General features: G+C 28.7%; 1 protein-coding gene across 2 annotated transcripts in view; it reads left to right on the top strand.

Moving 5' to 3' along the window:
• Positions 1-21,142, top strand: part of Mp (collagen XV/XVIII-type protein multiplexin) — a 971,377-nt gene that overhangs the window by 922,311 nt on the left and 27,924 nt on the right. For both annotated transcript variants that reach the window (XM_085959748.1, XM_085959749.1), the window contains 5 exons: positions 1,871-1,978; positions 3,740-3,751; positions 6,458-6,559; positions 13,347-13,608; positions 20,839-20,919. In XM_085959748.1, coding sequence (XP_085815874.1) covers positions 1,871-1,978; positions 3,740-3,751; positions 6,458-6,559; positions 13,347-13,608; positions 20,839-20,919 — 565 coding nt within the window. The remainder of the gene's footprint in view (positions 1-1,870; positions 1,979-3,739; positions 3,752-6,457; positions 6,560-13,346; positions 13,609-20,838; positions 20,920-21,142) is intronic.

Raw genomic sequence — 21,142 nt, 5'->3', positions numbered from 1 at the left:
TTCGTCAGCAAAAATTCCCCCTACTTCACGGGGAAAATTTAAAGTAACCTAATTTTAAATAATTCTTTTCCTATTTTTTACGTGACGACACTTAAAATAAACGAGGGAATCAAGCGCTCCGCTAACGATTGATTTAATTAACGGGCGTTAATGAAATAGCTATATCAGAAGCATTTATTAAAATTGACTGAATATCTACTAGTTGTATTTTTAATGATTTATTATCACAGATGGCGTTAGCGAACAATTTTCAGCGATTACGTAATTGAGTTTATGGTTCATTTCAAAGATTTATACCGGGCTTAAGAGTGACTTGATTATTATTTCATCATTTGTAAAAAGGGGTAACGCGCTATTTCTGTTAATAAAATTTTTTCCTCGTAAAAACGTACATTACAATTTGGTAAATTCCATTTTTGACTCAGTTTTATAGCCCGTATAGTACTCAACGGGCAAAAAAACTCTCTATTAAAATCTTTAATGCGCATTAGTGTAATGAAGAAATATTACATAATTGGGCCCAGCACCATTTTGGCTTGTGCTCTTATTTAATATTTTTTAAACATTGCAAGATTTTCTTTTGGCCTACGTGAATGTATTACCAACCGATAATTTTTCCAACTAATTTTCAGTTAAGTACATATTAATTTTTTTTTAAATAATCAAAAAATTTCACACACATTCACAAAAAAATCGGTATGTGTACCTATGTACGCGCGTTAAAAGTTATACTTCTTTGGCGTAACAAAACAAAACTTGTGATAAACTAGATTCTTTGACTAGCTCTTAATTATCTTATTAATTAATTTACACACTCAAGAAAAAAGACCGCTTATTAGAACGCCGTTAGTTTATTTATATACACTTTAACTTATATTACTAAATTATATAATGGTTTTTCGTTGTTTTTATTTTTAAACTACCAACTGTCACTCTGACGTTTAATCGTTTGTTTACGTAAGGAATTTCAAATGGACGACAATAATAAATTCGCTGCCTAGGCAACGGAACAATTCTAAACTATAATATTATACTGTATAATCGTCACGATTTTAGTATCATACTGTGGCGTAAAGGTAGTGCGTTTGGCTGATAATCGAACAATCGGTGGTTCGAATCCAATCGAGTGCGTTTTTTTTCATGTGATAAAATAAATTATGTGATACATGTCACACGCCAAAAATACACTCTGATTTGATTTCCCAAACGCGCCAAAAGAAGTATAACTTCAAAAATAATTTTATATTGAAAATAAATACTAAAGTAAGTTTGTTTACCTAATTTAACTACCTAATAAGTGAATTGGTATTTTTATTTCTCAGTGCTTTTATTCATCAGGATATTCTTAGAACACTATTTTTTTAATTAGTTAATTAAAATATCTTAAGGTCGAAACCATTATTTTTATAAAAATAAGTAGGAAATATACAAACTATACAAGTTAACGTAAAAAAGGGTTTAATCTTTTTTATACTATGTACCTCAATATGTTTTCTTCAGCTGTCTCAAGCCATAAACAAATGAGTTATTGAAATGGTAAATAATAAGTCATTTCTAGTATGTATTGCTTACAAATCTTGTATATTATATTTTCGTATTTAAATTCTACTTCATTTTTATATAACGTTATGTCACTGATATTTATCAAATTCTTTATTCAATCGGTATACGGTTTATTTACCAATATAAAGAATCCATATACTCATGAAGTTAAAAACTTTATACGAAAAAATGTCGTGTGCTTAGCCTGACAAATCTTGGATATTGCTTGTCACAATTTCACGGAATTGATAAACAAATCCTTTTTTCTCGTTGTTTCGTAAATGTTTTTTTTTTTACTAAATTTTATTTTGTTTTTTTTTCTATGAAGGGTGACAAGGGTGACACGGGAGCCAGAGGCAAAAGAGGTAAGCCAGGGGTCGCAGGAATACCGGGAAGAAATGGCACCATGGGTGACATTGGGCTGCCTGGATACATGGTACGTTTTAATAATCTTAATTGTTATAATATCTTTATTATATTGAATTATTCAGGTCAATTACTATACTATTCAAAACCAAATTTCAAAACTACTAACACGTATTGTTTTATCTTTTGAAGAAATTCAGTATTTACTTCGTGGTAATTTTATTGGTAACATATTTTTAAGGTTATTATTCTGTATAACTTAATGTTATTCACCACATATATAAATATATATAATTACCTAATTATATATTTTACAAGTTGAGCCAGAGAGAGCGTACGAATTAAAATTATAGTTATTATACGTATATTTGAAAGCCATTTTTCTTTGAGTATGGAAAATAATACTTCTATGCTGTTTTCCTTTGCTGCGTATATGCATTTCAAATCTTCTTTCTACATTTCCCGCAGCGCACTGTGAAATTCATTTTAGAATTACAGTAATTTTATCCCGTGTACGTTATTTCAGGATGTCAATATTCTTCAGTCTTGTGATAATGTAAACCGATAGCTAATAATCACACGTGTTTACGTTCAGAGATTGTGCAAGCCAGGAGGCAATGGCATTCCGAGAAATCAGATTCCCCGGAAGCAGTTGGCACAAAACAACCACATACACTTTTGCTCTATGGGAAGTCTTGTTAAACCACATAGTGTGCAAATTCATTTTCAACTCACTCACTAACGTTTGTTTCAAGAATTTACGTACCATTTCTTCGTATATATCATTTATTCATGCAGCCTAACAACTCAAAATGAACTGTATCCGATAGAATCACGCAACTTAGAAAATTTGCTTCATTTTTGTGATTACAAGAAGCCGATAAAAAAATATGTCCAGTTATGAGAATTATTTAGTTTTTGCACAAGTTATTACCTCCTTCATCAATACTTCAGTTAAAAATGTAACACATAAATATGCTTAACATAATACGACGGTATCTTTGGCTCAACCTGTAAATGATTTTTTATTGATTTTGTTGACTGCATGTTATTAGCAGGATAATGAAGGAATATATTATTTTGAATTGTTATAGCATATTAACCATTGCTTTATAGTGTATTATTATAATTTCTGCCTACGTAAAAATAATATTCTTGTATCAACATTTATCATAACGATAATTATTATAAATTTACAACATGAAAGTCTAAAATTACGTTTATTTTTAGAGAATATTGAATATATTTTTTTGTTGGAAATTTCATTCTATTTTTAAATAATGTAAAATATATGCAATGATCAAATAGACTTTTTTATTGATTATCTTTCTATACGTACCTAAAAAATAAACTGTGTCATGTCTGATGATTTTTGATTTGTTTGATTGATTTTTTTATACAGAAAAGTAGGTGATTTCATAGTATTTTCTTTATTGTTAATTCAATACAATAAGACAAAATAACCAATCATTTAATTACAATCAGTATGGGCATTGTTTGCTTAGAAAGACATTGTCAACTGATGAATTGTTATTATCGATTGACAAATTCCTTTATAGTCGATCGCTTCCCAGCAACAATTGACATTTACAATATTTAATAGAATTCAATTATTTTATGTTATTTATTGTAATCATTTAAAACTTACAATGAGAAAGTTGTCTATACACCGTTAATAAATTATACATTATCAGAAAATACAAAAAGTATAATTCATTTTGTGATCTGTAATTAATAATTAAATTTATATATCGGCATGGTTATTTTAAATAATTTCAATAAAAGTCTTTCCATTAATCTGAGTTTGTATTTATGCTTTCCGCACGAGAAGAATTCACCCAAGGTAAGGAAATGATAATTATTAATATGAAAGCGCACGGGCAACATTATTCATTCAAATTTATGGCAACTCTTCTGGCGCGTCATTCAATTTCAAAATATTTTTTTGTTAATTTCTCACACCTGAACAAATTTTCATAGTGCATATAAAATATTTTATCTTCAAATTTTATCAATTAAAAATATCAATACCCTATTTTTATCATAACACATCACAGATAATAATATATTTAATGCTTTCTTAAGTCAATACATACTGCAATATTTATTTTAAAGCGTGTTGTTTGATAATAACATGACAATTATAGTGACTTACATCAAATGTATTTGAGTAATAAAGAATGATCATTAAATTATTTTTAATTAACTAGTTGCCGGAAAATCAATGCAAAATAATTTTAAATTAAACTTTATTTTATTCAACGAATAATTCACAAGATTTTATTATGTTTCATTATCTATTAAACATACTTATATTTACACTTAATTAATGTCAACAGTACTCAAAATAAACAAATAATAAAAATAACATCTAGTAACATTAAAAAAAAGATATTAATTGTACTGATTACGCTACAGTAATTGCTTCATTATTACTGATTTTTTGTCAATTAGAATCATACTAACTCTACTACATAAGAGATGAAAGGAAAAAATAAAATAAACATAGGTTCATATTTCGGAACATCTTAAAAATATATTTTGAAAAAATATTAGTACCATTCGGGACTCGAACTCACATTTATCAGATTCTAGCCATTGTCTTTTATCAATTGAACAACCTGCATTATCTCTAATCACAACAAAATCAACCAATATTCATACGTCCGAGGTTGTTAGTTATCTTCGCGAATATCCAATGTAAACAAAAAGTTACACTACATTCATTTACAACATCTATCCTGACGCCGAGGTAGCTAAATTGTGTATAAGCACATTGGTCGAAATCTGATAAATGTATGATCAAATATATCGCCCGGAATCAATCTTTTTAAAATATATTTTGTAATAGGTATATTTTTGATGTATTTCGAATTATTTTTGTTTTATTTAGAGAGCTACTTTCTTAGATATTGTTAAATAAATATTAATTGATACTTTTGGAAACATAAAATTATCATATTAAAATAATACCATAAGTTACTGGCCTAAGGTATATTATACGTCGTATTATTTTCTTATACCTAATTATAAAATAACCTTTATATTAATACAATGGGTTTGAAAACAAAAACCACGTATTTTGATCACTTTTTGGAAAATAAAGCTGAGACAAAGTTATTGGGATTAGGCACACTTTCTTCTTAGCATTAGAGTTTAAGATTTGCATATCTTAACACTGAATCTCGGCTGCAAAATAAATAGACTACTTTACATAAGTCATGGTATTAAAATTATGAAAATAATGCTCGTCTGGCTGGGAAATTTATAAACTTCTGAAAAACTATTGCCTTTAATCCAGAAAAATGCTATATTTTAAAAAAATATCTTTATGAAAGTTTCGCATAAGCATAAAGTCTTAAATAAATCAAATTTCTTTTTATATAATATTTAATAAGTATGTAATTTATAAAATGTAATTTTAAATCCTGATAGAATGATACAGTCGTGGATGATAAATTATATACCTAAATATTTCATCCCCTTTAAAGGTAATAATAATATATATTATTATTATATTATATACATACATTAAACTTTGTTTTAATCGACAGATTTAAAGCCTGTACACCGTTACCGTCATTATGCATAATTTGGAACACCTCACAAAAATATTGGTACTGAGCAGGACTTGAACCTGCACCCATTAGATTCGCGTCAGTGCTCTTTATCAAATCATGACGAAATTTACTAAAATATGTGCAACTGAGGGTAATCAAATTTCGCCAAATGGCTGAAATCCATGCGTTTGAGTCCTCCTCCGTACCCACTATATTTGTAATAAGTATGGTTCTGCAATGTTTCGAATTATGTATGGTAAACAATTAATGCTATGTTCCTAATAAAAAAAAATGTTTAATTGAGGCTGTTAGTTTCAAAGATTGTAACCTCCATATTCCTCTCTTTTAAGTTAATTGAAAAAACCCTCAAGCATATTATTTAGATCTGCAAATATATTATTTTCTTTTTGCCAACTTGTTAGTAAAGTTAACAATAATTGGAAAGGGGGGATAATGAAATAAAATCAGCTTAACATATCATAAAAATCTACATACCTACGATGGAAGAGTACTTACAGAATCAGAATCAATTAAATTATAAAAATGCACAAATGGAAGTAACAGACTTTGAAACTAATAGCCTTGATTTACCTTAATTAGTAGGTACTTTGGAAACTATAATAATAACCAGTTATTAATATATTTTATCACAAAATATTTATTTATAATTGCTACATATTAGCAGATAATATTCATTTTACACTTTTCAGTAATTCATATTACTTTACTATTATTAGATTATGTATGGCAACCTAATAGCGAATATATTTTATATTTCAAGCTTAAGTGTTTTTTTTATTACATTATGATAAAAAAGAGGATGAGAGATGTGGTTTCTTATTTTTTCGTTCTTCACACATATAAATTCCTGTATCAGATGCATTTTCAGGATAAACATCTTTGCTACATACGCATATTATAATGCGGTGCCCCACTTTGGGGTTGGCAAAGTTTATATGACAGGACTACAAAGGGATGTTTGCTTGCAGGGCCGGCCTGGGAACATGGGCCCGCAAGGACCTCCAGGAGTCGCAGGGTTGAAAGGGGAGAAAGGGGATTCTGCGCCCGCTGGAATGTATGGATTTGGAGGGGTGAGTGTCTCTTTACCGCACCTTGTTGTGTAATTTAATAATGGTTAGGAAGGTTTATCCAAATACAACATTGCGTATTATATATTAATATATGAACCATTTTGAAGCAACAATAACACATTCCCATTTTTTTTAATAAACTATTTCTTTTATTCAATGAATAAGACACAATATTTGACAATGTAACTACATGCCTACTACATATTACCAGATTTACGGAATTCTGTCAAGGTCGCTTGCGTTCAAATAATGGGATACAAATCTGATATATAATTTGTAATTACATCGACATGATGTTAAACTGAAAACTATTAAACTTCCGAAACTGGTTCTGACCCTATCCTCGAACGAGATTCAATTGAATGGAATGGTCACTTAAAACTATGTACTATATTGTATTAATTTTACTATATACAAAATATAAAACGTAGAATATAGACACTTCAAGTAAGAGAGTCAAAAATTAACGTGCATGATGGTCAAAACGCGAAAAAATCACAAAATTAACCAGTTCACATGAATGTCTTCTAGAGTACGTCATGTGATAAATTTTGCCTGACTGTTGAAATGGGAGATTGAGCTCATATATATATATATTAGTTTAGTTATAAACATGGTATGGGTTTCAGGTTTCAAAGTAGAACCATAAGCTTAATGAATACGAGCACTCATTAAGACAGAGAAATAATATGTGAGTTTGACTTAAACTTTGTAATTGCTTTCTGCATTTTTTTGAAGATGTTTTATATAAGGTTTTTCTATTACATTAATTTATTCAACATTTAATAATTAATGTATTCATCATACGATTTTAATGTTACTTACTCGTATACTGAAAAAAAATAAGAAAATAGTCCCTAAAGATTGATTATTCTTTAAGACATCTTTCTTCGGTAATCGTCTACTAAATAAAGCTACAGTACAATAGTGTTGTTTCATAAAATCTGTGTTCAGTGGGTTCTTTGTCAAATTTAAGAGGCTTCTGGTTTGAAAGAAATTTAATCAAAGTTTCAACACTTGAGAATATTATTTTCTAGATCTTTGAATAAAGTTTTCAAAAAACTCTGTTTGCGAAAATAATTTTTAATATCCGAAACGTTTGAATAAGTTAAAGTTTGTTTTTTATCTGGCTTGAATGACAACCAATGACAAAATATTTGAAAGGATAAAAATAAACTATATAAATGATCTTTATGAATCCATATTATCGTTTATTTTTATATAACATTATATTATTATTTATGTAGGTAGATACACATAACAAAATATATAATATATATAAATTGCAATATGAAATACAAGTACAAATAAAATATCATATAATATGCTTCTAAGCAGAGCATAAATGGGTATGAATAGACCTTTTTAACCAGAAATGGTTATTAGCCATTAAATTTGTCCAGTAAATTGAGTTTTTGCACTCAATCAAATACATAACTTACATTTTGCTCTGCTACGGGATCAAACCCACGACACACAGTTTCAGAAAATGGCGCTCTACAATTGAGCTATTATTAATATCTGTTTGAATGGAAACTAGAAATTTGATGACAATAATGCAATCAAGTTAGTTTGCTATAGCCATGTAAGTTTAAGACAATAGTAAGTAGATCTTTCAATAATTATATTTTTTTTGAAGGTTTATATTTCATCTGTTAATAATACTGTCATAAAAATGAAATATAATTTTAAAATCTTACCATTCAGATTTAAAATATTCATAATCCTAATTGATTAAAGTTTTGTACTATTCGATTTGGGTCGTTTTTTCCGTCCCGGATTTCGTGTTTTTGCATCTTCATGCACTATGCTTACTCATCAATAGTAAATGCATACTGGTAAAATACTGCTAATTCTCGTTTATATAATAAATTAATACAACAAAAATTGTAAAAACCTTATTACCTATTAAGTAATAAGATCCAGTATAAAATCAATTTTTGAGTAGTTTTGAAGTATCTGTAAAAAACCGTAGTAGATGTAATATTATATACTAACCATTCATACATTCAGTAAACACATTAACTTATCATTACTTGAAAACAATGGAACTAGGTAACGTTTTGGGAATTTAATAAAATTAGCTAATAATGTAATGTCACTAAATAGAAAATTAACAATGATAACGTATAATCCATAATTAGTAAACTAAATATATAAACAAAATTGTTGTCTTCTCTCCCCTCCATACAATTACCATTTAGTGTACACAAAATTATAGTCTCGTAGTAAACTCTTAAATAATTTTCAAATAATCCGTAAATATTGTTAAGAAATCTTATTTATTTTGGAGTACTTACTATATAAATAAACTTATAGTACAATAACACTCAGAATTTGTATCACAACGTTTCCTCTACTATTACTTAGTTTTATTTCAGGTCACTGCTACTATGTTACAATAAAATTGAGTCATTGACCGATTCCCTATGCACCGTATAACATTCTGATTTATTTCCTCACAATAAAACACATGTTTTGGGGAAAATTCGACCCAATTTTCTTGAGTGCTTTGTGTATTGCCAAACTTGACGACGGCGACGCCATTTTATGATATCCGGCTCATCCGTTTCCGGGCTGTTTTGGCGCCCAGACGTAGATTATATGTCATTTTTATACGACGTTTTGAAAGTGCATTCCTTTATGCGGGGAAACTTTATGATAAGCAGTTTTGGCGAAAAATGCTTCGCATGTTATTATAATATGCTAAAAAATATGATAATAGTTTTTTTCTGCTCTTTTGCATATGGCTTAAGTTATTGTGTTTTTATAGACTTGGCCTCATATCCATTCTAAACCAAAAGTGTGGCACCACAGTAAACCGTAAACGCATATCTTATAAATTTTACCACTTAAAAGCTTCTTGATAAGCATAGACCAAGAAGGTCGGAAAATCAAAAAAAACTACAGATAACAATTACGTTTTATAAAGCTCATGATTATAACGACGTCGTCTCGCCATTTATTTATTATACTTACATATAGGGTTACAGATCTTTCACAAAATTAAATTATACTCTCAAATAATATGTGCTATAATAATATGTAATTTTTGGAAATGACTACCAGTTTCGGATATAGACAATATGAGGAGCTTCATGCCACACAGTCATTGAAGGTCAAAAATATTCATAAAAAGAAAGATATAAGTACAATCAAGCCTTATGATAGAACGTGCGAAGTAAATGGACTAATGGAGAATCCTTGGAGGGAGCATATTTACATTTTACATACATACGGTAGTGTGTTAGATAATAACTGGGACCATACCAATGAGCTGAAATGCCAAGTTGAGACTTCCAAGACAGTTTTCACACAACTTAGATCGTAGTGTATAATAGGAAGAGGTCAACTTAAGAATCAGAACTAGAACTGTAATATGAAAATATGTCTCTGGGGGAAAGCTTTTGAAAAATGGGTGAGTAGACGAAAGCTCTATATCAGGTGGAATGATAAATTTTAATTAATCAAAGAAGTAACAATTGAAATATTAATAATATTATAATAAGAGGTTGCTGTCATAAAATGGTAAGTCTCGAAATCAAGTAATGGAATAATTGCAGTTTGAAGTTTGACATGCCCTCTAAAATCAGGCATAACTCTAATTTCTTTTTGCTTTATATATTTGTTATATATACGGTCACGATGGCCGACAGGCTTAAGCGTCGGTTTATAATGTTGTGGATCTCAGGTTTGAATCCCGGGTCTGAAAAATATGCACATATATTTTTTTTTAATTCGTGTTTACAGTCAGAGTATTGACCTTATAGTTAGAGCAAGTGGTTAACGTCAATTTCTCGTAAGGAAACAAATATCTGTTAATATTAATTAACCTCCAATATATGGATGCCTATATGATCTTATTAGGATTGTACATGGTCTTATATATTATATTGGATGACCTTACTTTTTTTTCTTGACACAATCCATTGTTAACTCTAAATCAATGTTTCGTTTCAATTTGAATGTTTTGGAGGGCAATGTGCAAACCGTTAATATTTGTTAAATTTTTGTTGAAAAACGCATTTTCGAAATATTTTTTTTGATATTGCCACCCTAACTTTCCTAGAAAAAGACGGCAGTACTGTTATATTAAATTTGTACTTTATTTTTACTGAAAAATGGCATAAATATGAAGGATAAATTTAAAAAAAGATCATTAATACATTCATTATTCTCTTGTCAGGTAACTATAATATTTTGATAGAGGGCATGGAGATTTTTGAAACATAGAAGTGGAACATGGCACAAATAAGTTCGTGAAACACTGCTCTAAATATTTAAATCTGAGAGAAATCAACCTAATTGTTTTAAGGGAAGATATTTTTGCAACAGAGATCTTGATATAAAAATACACCCTGGGTCAAGTGTTTCAGGGATTATTTTGAATTTCATCTCTATTTAAAATAGCTACAGACAAGGAAAATATTACCAAACCTGGCAGTGCCCGATATATTAATATATACGGTGTAGCAAAAATATACACCATTATAGCATAAATACATTAGCGATTACTATAATAATTTTCTTTTAATCTTATCGTTCATATTAATATTGGGCATGGGCGGATGATAAACGAACAAATCAACGATAGCATGGTTGGTTTTGTGAATGGCGTAAATTTTGTATATTGCATTGTAATTCTGCGTACCTTGCTATTATAGGTGTAGATCAAGAAAAGTGTCAAATCTATCTTTTTTGAACAGCTGACGATTTCAATATTATCAGCGTACCGTATAAACTGTACATAAATTATGAAACTTGTTATTATACATTTTTTCCATTCGAAATGTCTTTTTTAACTTATATCATATTATTAAAGTTAAAAAAAACTTAAGATTATAATATACTACATAATTTGAAAACACTTCAACTTTACGAAAACAGATAACCAATAAAAAAAAACTTTTTTTGAAAAAAAAATACGACACCCAGCAGGAATCAAACCTTGCGCCTCTCGGGATTCGCGCACACGCACATCTACCACAATGATATAGCCATCTAATCTAATTGTGACCAATTTTAACCAATGGCTATTACAATACTCTCTGAAGTGCTTTTTAAATTGAGTTACTATTGGCGATCGGCTTTTGTATTTTAAATCAAAGTAGATATTAATTACCGTAATTACTAACCGAGGATCACTCTAAGATTTTTTATTGTAACTTACTTAAACTTGCTAATAATTTAATTAATATATTTTTTATTCAACGAATAATTCACATGATTTAAGAATGTTACATTTTTAAATATTGTGAATTGTTCGTTGAATAAAAAAAAAAGTTCCTTATGTAATTTACTGTATACAAAAATAATACGATGATGCATCTATCAATAAATAATTGAATTAGGTATTTTTAAAAAAAATCAGATTTTAGTATAAGAATATTATAGTAATTAATATAATAAATATTGCTTACAATAAGGTGTTGTATTTCTTGTTATATTTTCATTCATAATGGTTATTTCGTTATTCGAAGCCTATCGCTTTTTTATGGTCCGACAAAAACGCCCTCCCTTTAATATAAGTACGTGAAAAACTTTTTTTAATGACGGTGTTTTCAACCCTGTCACGACTCTAGGCCAGGTATACCGTAATAGAAATGAATGCACTAGACGTGACATCATTTGGCATTTTTTATATTATCTATCCGTGTTTTTAGAAGTACATCAAAAAATATTATTAATTCAAAACTACAAACCGAATTGAATTTTTGTTTTCAATTGGCGGTTCCATATACAATATCAAAGTATAACTGTGGTGTAGTGTTAAGGCATTATTTTTCATAGAATTAATTATTGGCTTTGACTAAATCAATTAAATAAAAGTAAGTAAACAGTAGAGGACAATATTGTAAATAATATATTTACTATTAATTGAGTATAATTCCATTTTTAAAATGATCATAATATATTTATCTAAGTACGAGTATATAAAAAGAAAACTTTGTACATATAACGAATCTGAATTAAGGACGTTCACACTATTAGTTTTAAATTGAAAAATAACTGATTCCTTTCAAACAAGTTTAATAAAAATACATAACAAGTATTATCCCCAGAAAATAATAGTAAAAAAACCGTAAACAATAATATAAAACTTTAAAAACAAAATACATACACATCAGTGAAAATTTATATGTCTCTGGGGATCACATTGATTAGTCTCGCACTTTTCGCTAATGGTAGATACCTGAGAAGCCTGACATGTTCTGATCCTGAGTTCTGATCCATAAAAAGTCATGGCTGTGACTACGTAGATAATTCAGGGGAGCATATAAATTCAAATTCTTTATAACGTCGGGATCGGATACCATCCCTCGTGAGATCACGCAAAAATGTTTTAAGAACAGCTACAAGCTTCAAGAGAGTAAAAAGCGAGCATGCATTGAAGAGAGGTAGCTGAAAAATAATCGTTTAACGTTTATAGAATAAAAATAAGACATCCAAAACGGCTAGGTACATAAAAATATCATCTTTGTTAACATCTACCGTTGATCCAATACTTAATTCAGGCCTCAGCCTAGCTACTCCAACTATTCTCGATAAATAGTTTTTTGACGCCACGTACCTGATAAACTTGATGAAATCTTGGTGCCCATTTAGTACCACAATATAACTCACTTTATATAATGATTATCTACTCGCAAAGTAACAAAGCAATCATATATTCAGACCGCTTCATCAGTTTGGTGAACAAATAATGATTAATATATCGTACATTATGTTCAAAATATTTTATTTGATGAGATTTTTTCTTAATTATTTTTTTGTATTTGGTTTATAGGGTCAAAAGGGTGAACGTGGCTACGATGGAACTCCCGGTGTTCCAGGATTAGACGGCGCTCGAGGCCCACCCGGTCCAATTGGACCTCCTGGACCACCGGCAGAATTTATAGGAGGACATTCAGGTGCTGGTGTTCCAGGACCACCGGGTCCACCTGGCCCACCTGGGCAGCCAGGGCTTTCTCTTATTGGACAAAAGGGAGAACCAGGAATGACAATGCGACATGTTTACGGCGACACTTCATTCAGTCAGAGTAGACAAGGTAATAATAAACTATTCTTTTATAACATAATCAAAACAAAATATTATTATAAAATATGTGCATTACATTTTTTGATGGTTAGACCCCAGGTTCTACTTTCCAGTATTCCAGGTAGCCAAAAACAATTTCAATAAACATTATTTCTCTAATTTTCCCTAACTAACGTGATTAGGTGAAATCCTTTCCAAGTATATTTTACAAATAACCTAGACCAGCGTTTTTTATCAAATATAGAAAATACTTTCATTCATGGGCTTTGCATCCATGTAACTTTAAAAAAATATATATTTGATATATTATTTTGCTTTTAGTTTTGAGCTATATTATTTTTTTCTATAGCTTGTTGCACGGTTTATATGAAATATGAAAAAGACGTCATATACTAATTATTTATCTTAGAGCCTGATGCATGAAATGTCACGAATCGCCATTAACTATTTAGCCATATTGTATTAGTCGTTTAAATAATGCCGAAAAAATAAACAAATCATTTTGGCATTGGACTAATGACGTTTGCATCTGCGTGGTAATCTGAAAAAAATATTATTTTTTATTCCAAAGTTAAATAAACCGTTTTTAATGTTATTCACATAAACGTAAAAAAATATATGGAGTATTCGTTTAAAATGCATATTATAAACACTAGTAGTACCTACTTACTAAATACATATTATGTAACATTTTTTTACTGTAACATCTAAAAAGTAAAATTTTAATTGCCATATGTAAAAAAACATACGGAACCAGTACAACACTGTCTTAGTAGGTATATTAGATCTGCAATACGTTTATTCAATGTTAACCATTAAGGGGGGACATGCTCAGCGTAGGTCAAAATGGAGCTTTTATTCTATTTTCAAAGCATGATCCTGGACATTCCTTAAACGTTGTAGATAATCTATTTATATATATTTGAAGCCTTATTATCCTTTATATTTATTTTAAACATTTGATGACTGCATAAAGTATTTTTATTACATAAAATAGTATTTTTTTAAACCTCTTGCTCTAATGTTTTAGAATATAGTCATATTTCAGTACATAAATGTGCAGTGGTATTAAGATTTTTTACATTTATTAATTTTTAAACGTATTTATAAAACCATCAGTATAATTTATGTTGACATTATTAATAGTGAAATATTTACGATAAAAAATTATATTGATAATCTCTGTGATTTAAAATTTGACAAAAATTAGGCATTTTATTATTCAAAAAATGGGCAAGATTAACACATTTGAAGATAATTCTAAAGATACTAATTATAAGCTATATCTTTGACCTTTCAAGTGTGATAAACATCCTACGAATAATGATTGCTTTATAATAATTATTGACCTAAGAAAAAGGTAGTGTTTTTTTGAAATACGCCATTTCTTTTGGCATTCCTTAGTGGTTAAGCTACAACATACGACCATAGCCATAAATTGACAAACTAAAACTGAACTAGGGAGTAAGATCACGGTAACCCGCGTGTTTGAACATGTACCTAACCGAAAAAAAATCTTTTTTTTTAAAACGGTTACGCGATGTCTGGTTTACTTCCGTGGCCCATAATCGTCCTTGGTGACACATCAATGACATAAGCTATAAAATATTAAAATTTTGAAGAGAGTGACATAATAATATATTTTATTGTTGGATATTTTTTTTCAATTATTTTTTTATTTTATTTTTCATCCTGTATTTCAATCCCTAGTCATGAGGCCAAGATTCAAATCATTTTGTAGAGCCAATTAAAAAGAACTGTGATATAAGAGCAAAGATTATAATACTTATGAAGCTTTTACTTTTTATGTTTATTAGCATTCATAGTAACCATGTTCTTGAAAACCACACGTTTCCTCCCTGGTGCATTGTGTTGTTAATATAATTTTGGCTTGCATACTTCGTTTAAGTCTTGAATTAATGAAGCTGTATTCAAATATGAATACACATTTATGTAAATATTGTTTGCTATCTTTGACCCGTTTGGCCAAAGTTACAGTTAAGCGCAAGAATAATATTATTTACCATTAAGCCGTGCTTACACATAAGCTAAACGTTGTAATATTATGATATTTATAAGTACATAATTTAATTATTCTCTAAAATAATAGATACTTAATTCCATGTCCATATGTTGTCAATTCAAGCCGCTCACAATAATATGCATCAAATTTACAGGCTGTTCAGTCTCGATTGCTTGGATGCATAAATAACACCAGGAATATTAAAAAATAAAATAATAAAACTTCAGTTGTAGGTAGATAACGTGGACACGTTTTGGTAGATTCAGTGTAAAAAAACTAAATCTCCATTCTATAGAGATGCAGATGGTATTTCTTGGAGGCTAACTGCTAATAATTTAGTGTACCATTATAGATAAATTCATTTACAGTGGCGCGAAAATAATAATGATTAAATATATAGTATGATTATAATACTAAAAAAATATTATATTACGTGACTAATAAAATAATAGTTTATAATAATGATCACCAAATAGTATAATGTAATTTATTTCGATAACGTATATAAAAATGGTCAATACGACAATAATAATTACTAACTTGCTTTGACTATACTATTTTTATGGAGATCCATTAATAGAATTATTTAATTTGCCAAATGAATTATTGACTCAATAAATAATAATCAAATATTACAATTTTTACTATTGTGGGAATAAATTAAACTAATATGATAATTTTTAATAACATTTAAATTCACTGCCAGGCAATGTACCATGAAAATAAATTAATGATTCCATTATTAAATTTTAATAAATTACATCTTTTTGTCGCTCTGCTTATTTACGATGATAAATATTACTATTTATTGAAACAATGTTAAAACTCCAAACATTTGAATAAAAATATGTTTTATAACTGCTAACCAAATAATTATGTTTGTACACAAATATTGAATTACGTTTCGTTTTATTTTACCGACAAAAGATTTCCGATAAAATAAAATGAACTTGTTAATAATAAAATTAAATCAACTTCGTGTTTGAGTTGTTATTGGAAGTGTTAATTAAATTAAATATTGCTTTATATACCGATGAACTTTGCTTAAGCTTTAAAGTTCGATAAATGACAGAAGTTGTCAATTAACAGTAAAGCTTTTGACGTTTCATTGCGTTAAGAAATTAAAAAGTAATCCTTACATAAAAAAGGTTTATCTTTTGTCCATAATCTGTATTCCTTACGAAAGACGCCATTTATCTTAAATGAATCTTTCTCGGTACACGCACAACTGAGAGTACTAAGCAACATTTTGGCACAATGCGATATTCCTCCATTGTTTCTGCCTGCTACGCTTTTTCGCCAAACAAAGGGAAGTAAATTATTTTTATCGTATTCACTTTATAATTTTTAAGCTGTTCTTTATGTAAAGTTTTCATTTTTTTCTCTTAATAGAGTATTATGTTAATGCGATGAATTTTCTGTTTCTTTGAGATAACATCTTTGCGGCTTGATATTTCAATATGAAATGTTTTATTATGTTTTTAAATTTTAATTTAAAGGAATTTATTATTTTCGGAGAACATAACAGTATTATACTTTGTATGTAACCATAATTTTATTATCTTTTCAAAAAAATAATATTTTGTTGTCAAGCTTTGAATAATTTTGAAAATACCACAGGCCGAACGACGGGCCATATTTTTGTAATACTGGGGAAAAAATAATACCTTCCTTTTCAATTAGCATTTTAAAACCTAAAAACCAACGGTTTTGTTTATTAATTTTAAATATTCATACTTACGCAATTATACTATTTTAAATCTATTAAAATATTTTAACTACTTTGTTGTTAAGAAGGTACAAATAAATAATTTAAATAACTGATATAACTACAATATTACACTAGTGATACAAATCACTTTGGTATTGTTTAAGAGTGGTAGGGGATTTTACATATAATAGAAAAACAACCGCTTGCAGCCATAAGATAATATTAAAAAACGAAGATGTTGAATTAAAATTTTCGCAATTGATCACACCATTATAGTAAACATAATAATATGACGTTTACCGGTGCGGGACATTCATTTCGAAACAAATGTTGACAAATAAAGCAATGCATAGAACTAAAAGGAATGAATTGGCTTGGAAAGGACTTCATCAAACAGTAAATTGGTCCAGAATAATAGTAATAAAGATGAAATGAATATTAATAAAATTATCAAAAAAATGATATATGCAGCAATGCATAATTATGACAAAGGATTGGAATCAGCTTGAATAATCCTTCATCTAGTAGTGGATTGATTTATTGATATGTATATAAATTCATCAATTCCGATAAATATAGTCATTCATATGAACAATAAGAGCGGAATTAGTTAAGAGAGGCCGTCACCCAGTAGTTGATCAAGGTTGATGATGATAATAACGATATAAATATGTTGTTAAATGGTGTCTTTATAATAACATGAGATTGTTTCTATGAAAATAAATTTAAATTTATTTCATTGTTTCCAAAAAAAAAACAGTAGATCCAAATTTGGCATATTAGAAATTGTATGGAAATTTGTAGTGTAAAACATCTTTAGGTAGGTATGTACTTAATCAAAAATTAATGTGTGAATAGCATAGAGAAGTATTTAAAAAAAATTAAGTTTTAAATAATATTACCTACGTAGGTAGTATATGGATTTTTTCCCAGTGACGGTGACTATCAAACAGTATGTGTATAGTGAATTGTACACAAAATTAGAGTTTTCTCATCGACAAATTAAAATGTACGTTAATGTGTACTTACGGTATTTGAAGTAAAATATTTTGTTCTTTCTGACAATAAAGGATTAGAAGGTCGTAACCGCCAAACATTTCATTTTTTGGAATGTCTATAGTAATATTTAAATGAACAGTACAAAAATCGAAGTGGAAATGTTAAAAAATCAACGAAGTGGCGTTTAAATATAAAATTCGCTTGGTATCCAAGAGATTTAAGGTTAATAAATTATAATAGAGATAGTCTTATTTCAAATTCCTCATTTATAATAAATCCCCCAAATTTATAAAAGTATGTCAGACGAAACCAAGAATTTTGTAAATAAATATTTTAGTTTGGTATTCTATACATAAGTTTAGTACTAATGTAAAATAATTGAAATTCTTACGTAATGTGAATATTGAGATTTATTAAAATCAAAATTAAACTTTTTGTATTACTTGTATTATTAGTATTGAAAAATATGTTATTCCACTACAAAATTTCGTGAAGAATTCCATGAAATATTTCCTTCTACACTGAAAATTAATTCGACATCAAGTGTTTCTAGTATTTTAAATTGTTTTCTCGAAGCGCTTTCAAGATAAGGTTGTGGGAAAACAAGGTTAGTTTCCTCGGCTTAACTACTATTAAAATAGCACAATGGGGTGGAATAAATTTACATATCTTATTGCAGGGCGCGTAATTCAACATGCTTTATAAATAATTATACGCATTAATTGAATTCTGATAGTTTCGTTTCATGTTTTAAGTATATTACCCAGAGAAGCAAGTGAAAGAGATCTTCCATTCATTATTATATCATTGTCCTTAAATATTCACGAAGACCCTAATAAGTACTTTGTGTAATATCAAGATCTTAAGTAATTTTGTTTAATTCAAAGGAAACTAAACACTATTAAGTTTATATTTTATTACTCATCAGTAGGTACTGTTATTTTAGTCGTACAGCACTAAACGTAACCATAGAAGCTGGTTAATCAGAGAAATTATTAAGATTTGCTGAAATAAGTAACTGAATGGAAAAGAATTAGTTCAAATTCAACTTTATCTAGTAGTAGATTAATTTAGGCTAATGATAATGATAATATAATATTTTTTATTAGCAGAATATTTTCATGTTATATCGTTTGTTATTGGTGCGTTAACCATACTAATAGTTAGCGCTTGGCCACAGTGACGGATGGGCAGTGGGACGGTAACGGTTATACTCATTTATATTTTTATAAAAATCGATGTTTATTAAAATAAATATAAAAAAAATAAAACGATGAATTAGTCAAAAAACTACACAGTAAAAAATTGAAAATTGAATAAACTAAAATTTAATAATAAATATGACTATAAAATATAATGAAATAATAACATAACTCGTGTCATAAATATGTAAAAAATTCAATTTTTTTTACAATAGTAAGTTTATCTTTGACTTAAAAAAAAATGTTGTTAATGTTTTCAGATACATATTTTTTAATTAATACGGTTTAAATTATAAATTACCAAGAAAAATGTGTCAAATTGTAAGCTTCGTATTTTTCCGCTAGGTTTCTCTACTTTTTAAGGATCCCCCTTAACCGTGTGTGATATGCCTTAAAAAGACACTGTCTACCAACATTTCACACACGGTTATACGTTTGAGTTGCGCACGCCGCTACCGCGCCGCCACCCGCCCGACCACTACGATCTTGCACATATAAAATGGTAATGAAATTGGCGTTGTGGTGACTAGATCGGATGGCCCGATGAGCCCAGAAGCTGGTTGAACCAACAACTCTACCCTTTTTATAAATTTTTCAGGAGTCTTAGATTATTTATTTTTATGTATTACAATTTTTATTTTTGACTTTACGTTGCTCTCTTCTGGGGATACCGATAGTTTAAAATCTCATAAACTCGATCAAAGAACACTTGAGTGCAGCGTGACCTCAATCTTGGATAATTGCTTCTGAGACATTTCCAGGCACAAAAAACTGATAATGCTTTACATTTAAATGATGGGCATCGTAATACGCTCAATTAAAACCGGATGTGGTGCGGAGCGAAATGGTTTTGAGGGGTCTACAATAAATATTCTAGTTTATACAGAAAAATACTGATTCTCTTTTTAGGTATTTATATTAGGATTATTATAGGTATTTAATATTATTATAAATAAATAATATAGCAATAAACAAATAACATAAGTATTTCTATATATTTCGGTTTTTATAGTGTAGTAAAATAAAAAATAAAAATGATGTGTTGATATTAATTACGGAACCACCCCTTAAAGTGTCCACATTCTTTTTTATGTATGATTAAGAAAAACACTTACTGGTATATACAATGTTATCTGAAACGTGAGATTTAGTACGTAGTGTAAAATAAAATAAAACTATATTTAAGCTCACCTTCCATTACTTCTCGACGGATGGACAACATCACTTTACTTCGCAAAATATATTTTTTATTTCTGTTAACAAAATGCTTCTTTGATTCTTGCTGCTATTTTGGAATAACAAAAGCTTCTAAGAGCCCTCTAGATGAACTGAAAGCACTGAAAGACCACAAAGATATAAAAGATTTCAAAGATGCCGACACAAATGGTGAGACAACTTATATGCTTCATTTCGTGTACTGCAGGCTATCGTCATACATTATTTATGTATAGTTCAATGAAAATTATTTAATACGCATATTGTATTATTACTAATTACTCACAAATAAAATATGAAACTATTTTATTTTAATGGAATGCTCTTTTAGTTTCAAATTATTATAAATTGTTTTAATTTTTCAGCAACGATGCATTCACCAATTTATTAATAA

This window comes from Rhyacophila brunnea, unplaced genomic scaffold, assembly GCF_057557595.1.
Source record: "Rhyacophila brunnea isolate RB1 unplaced genomic scaffold, BYU_Rbru_1.0 scaffold_9, whole genome shotgun sequence".
In the NCBI taxonomy this organism is placed as follows: domain Eukaryota; kingdom Metazoa; phylum Arthropoda; class Insecta; order Trichoptera; family Rhyacophilidae; genus Rhyacophila; species Rhyacophila brunnea.
This window is presented reverse-complemented; position numbering and strand designations above follow the sequence as displayed.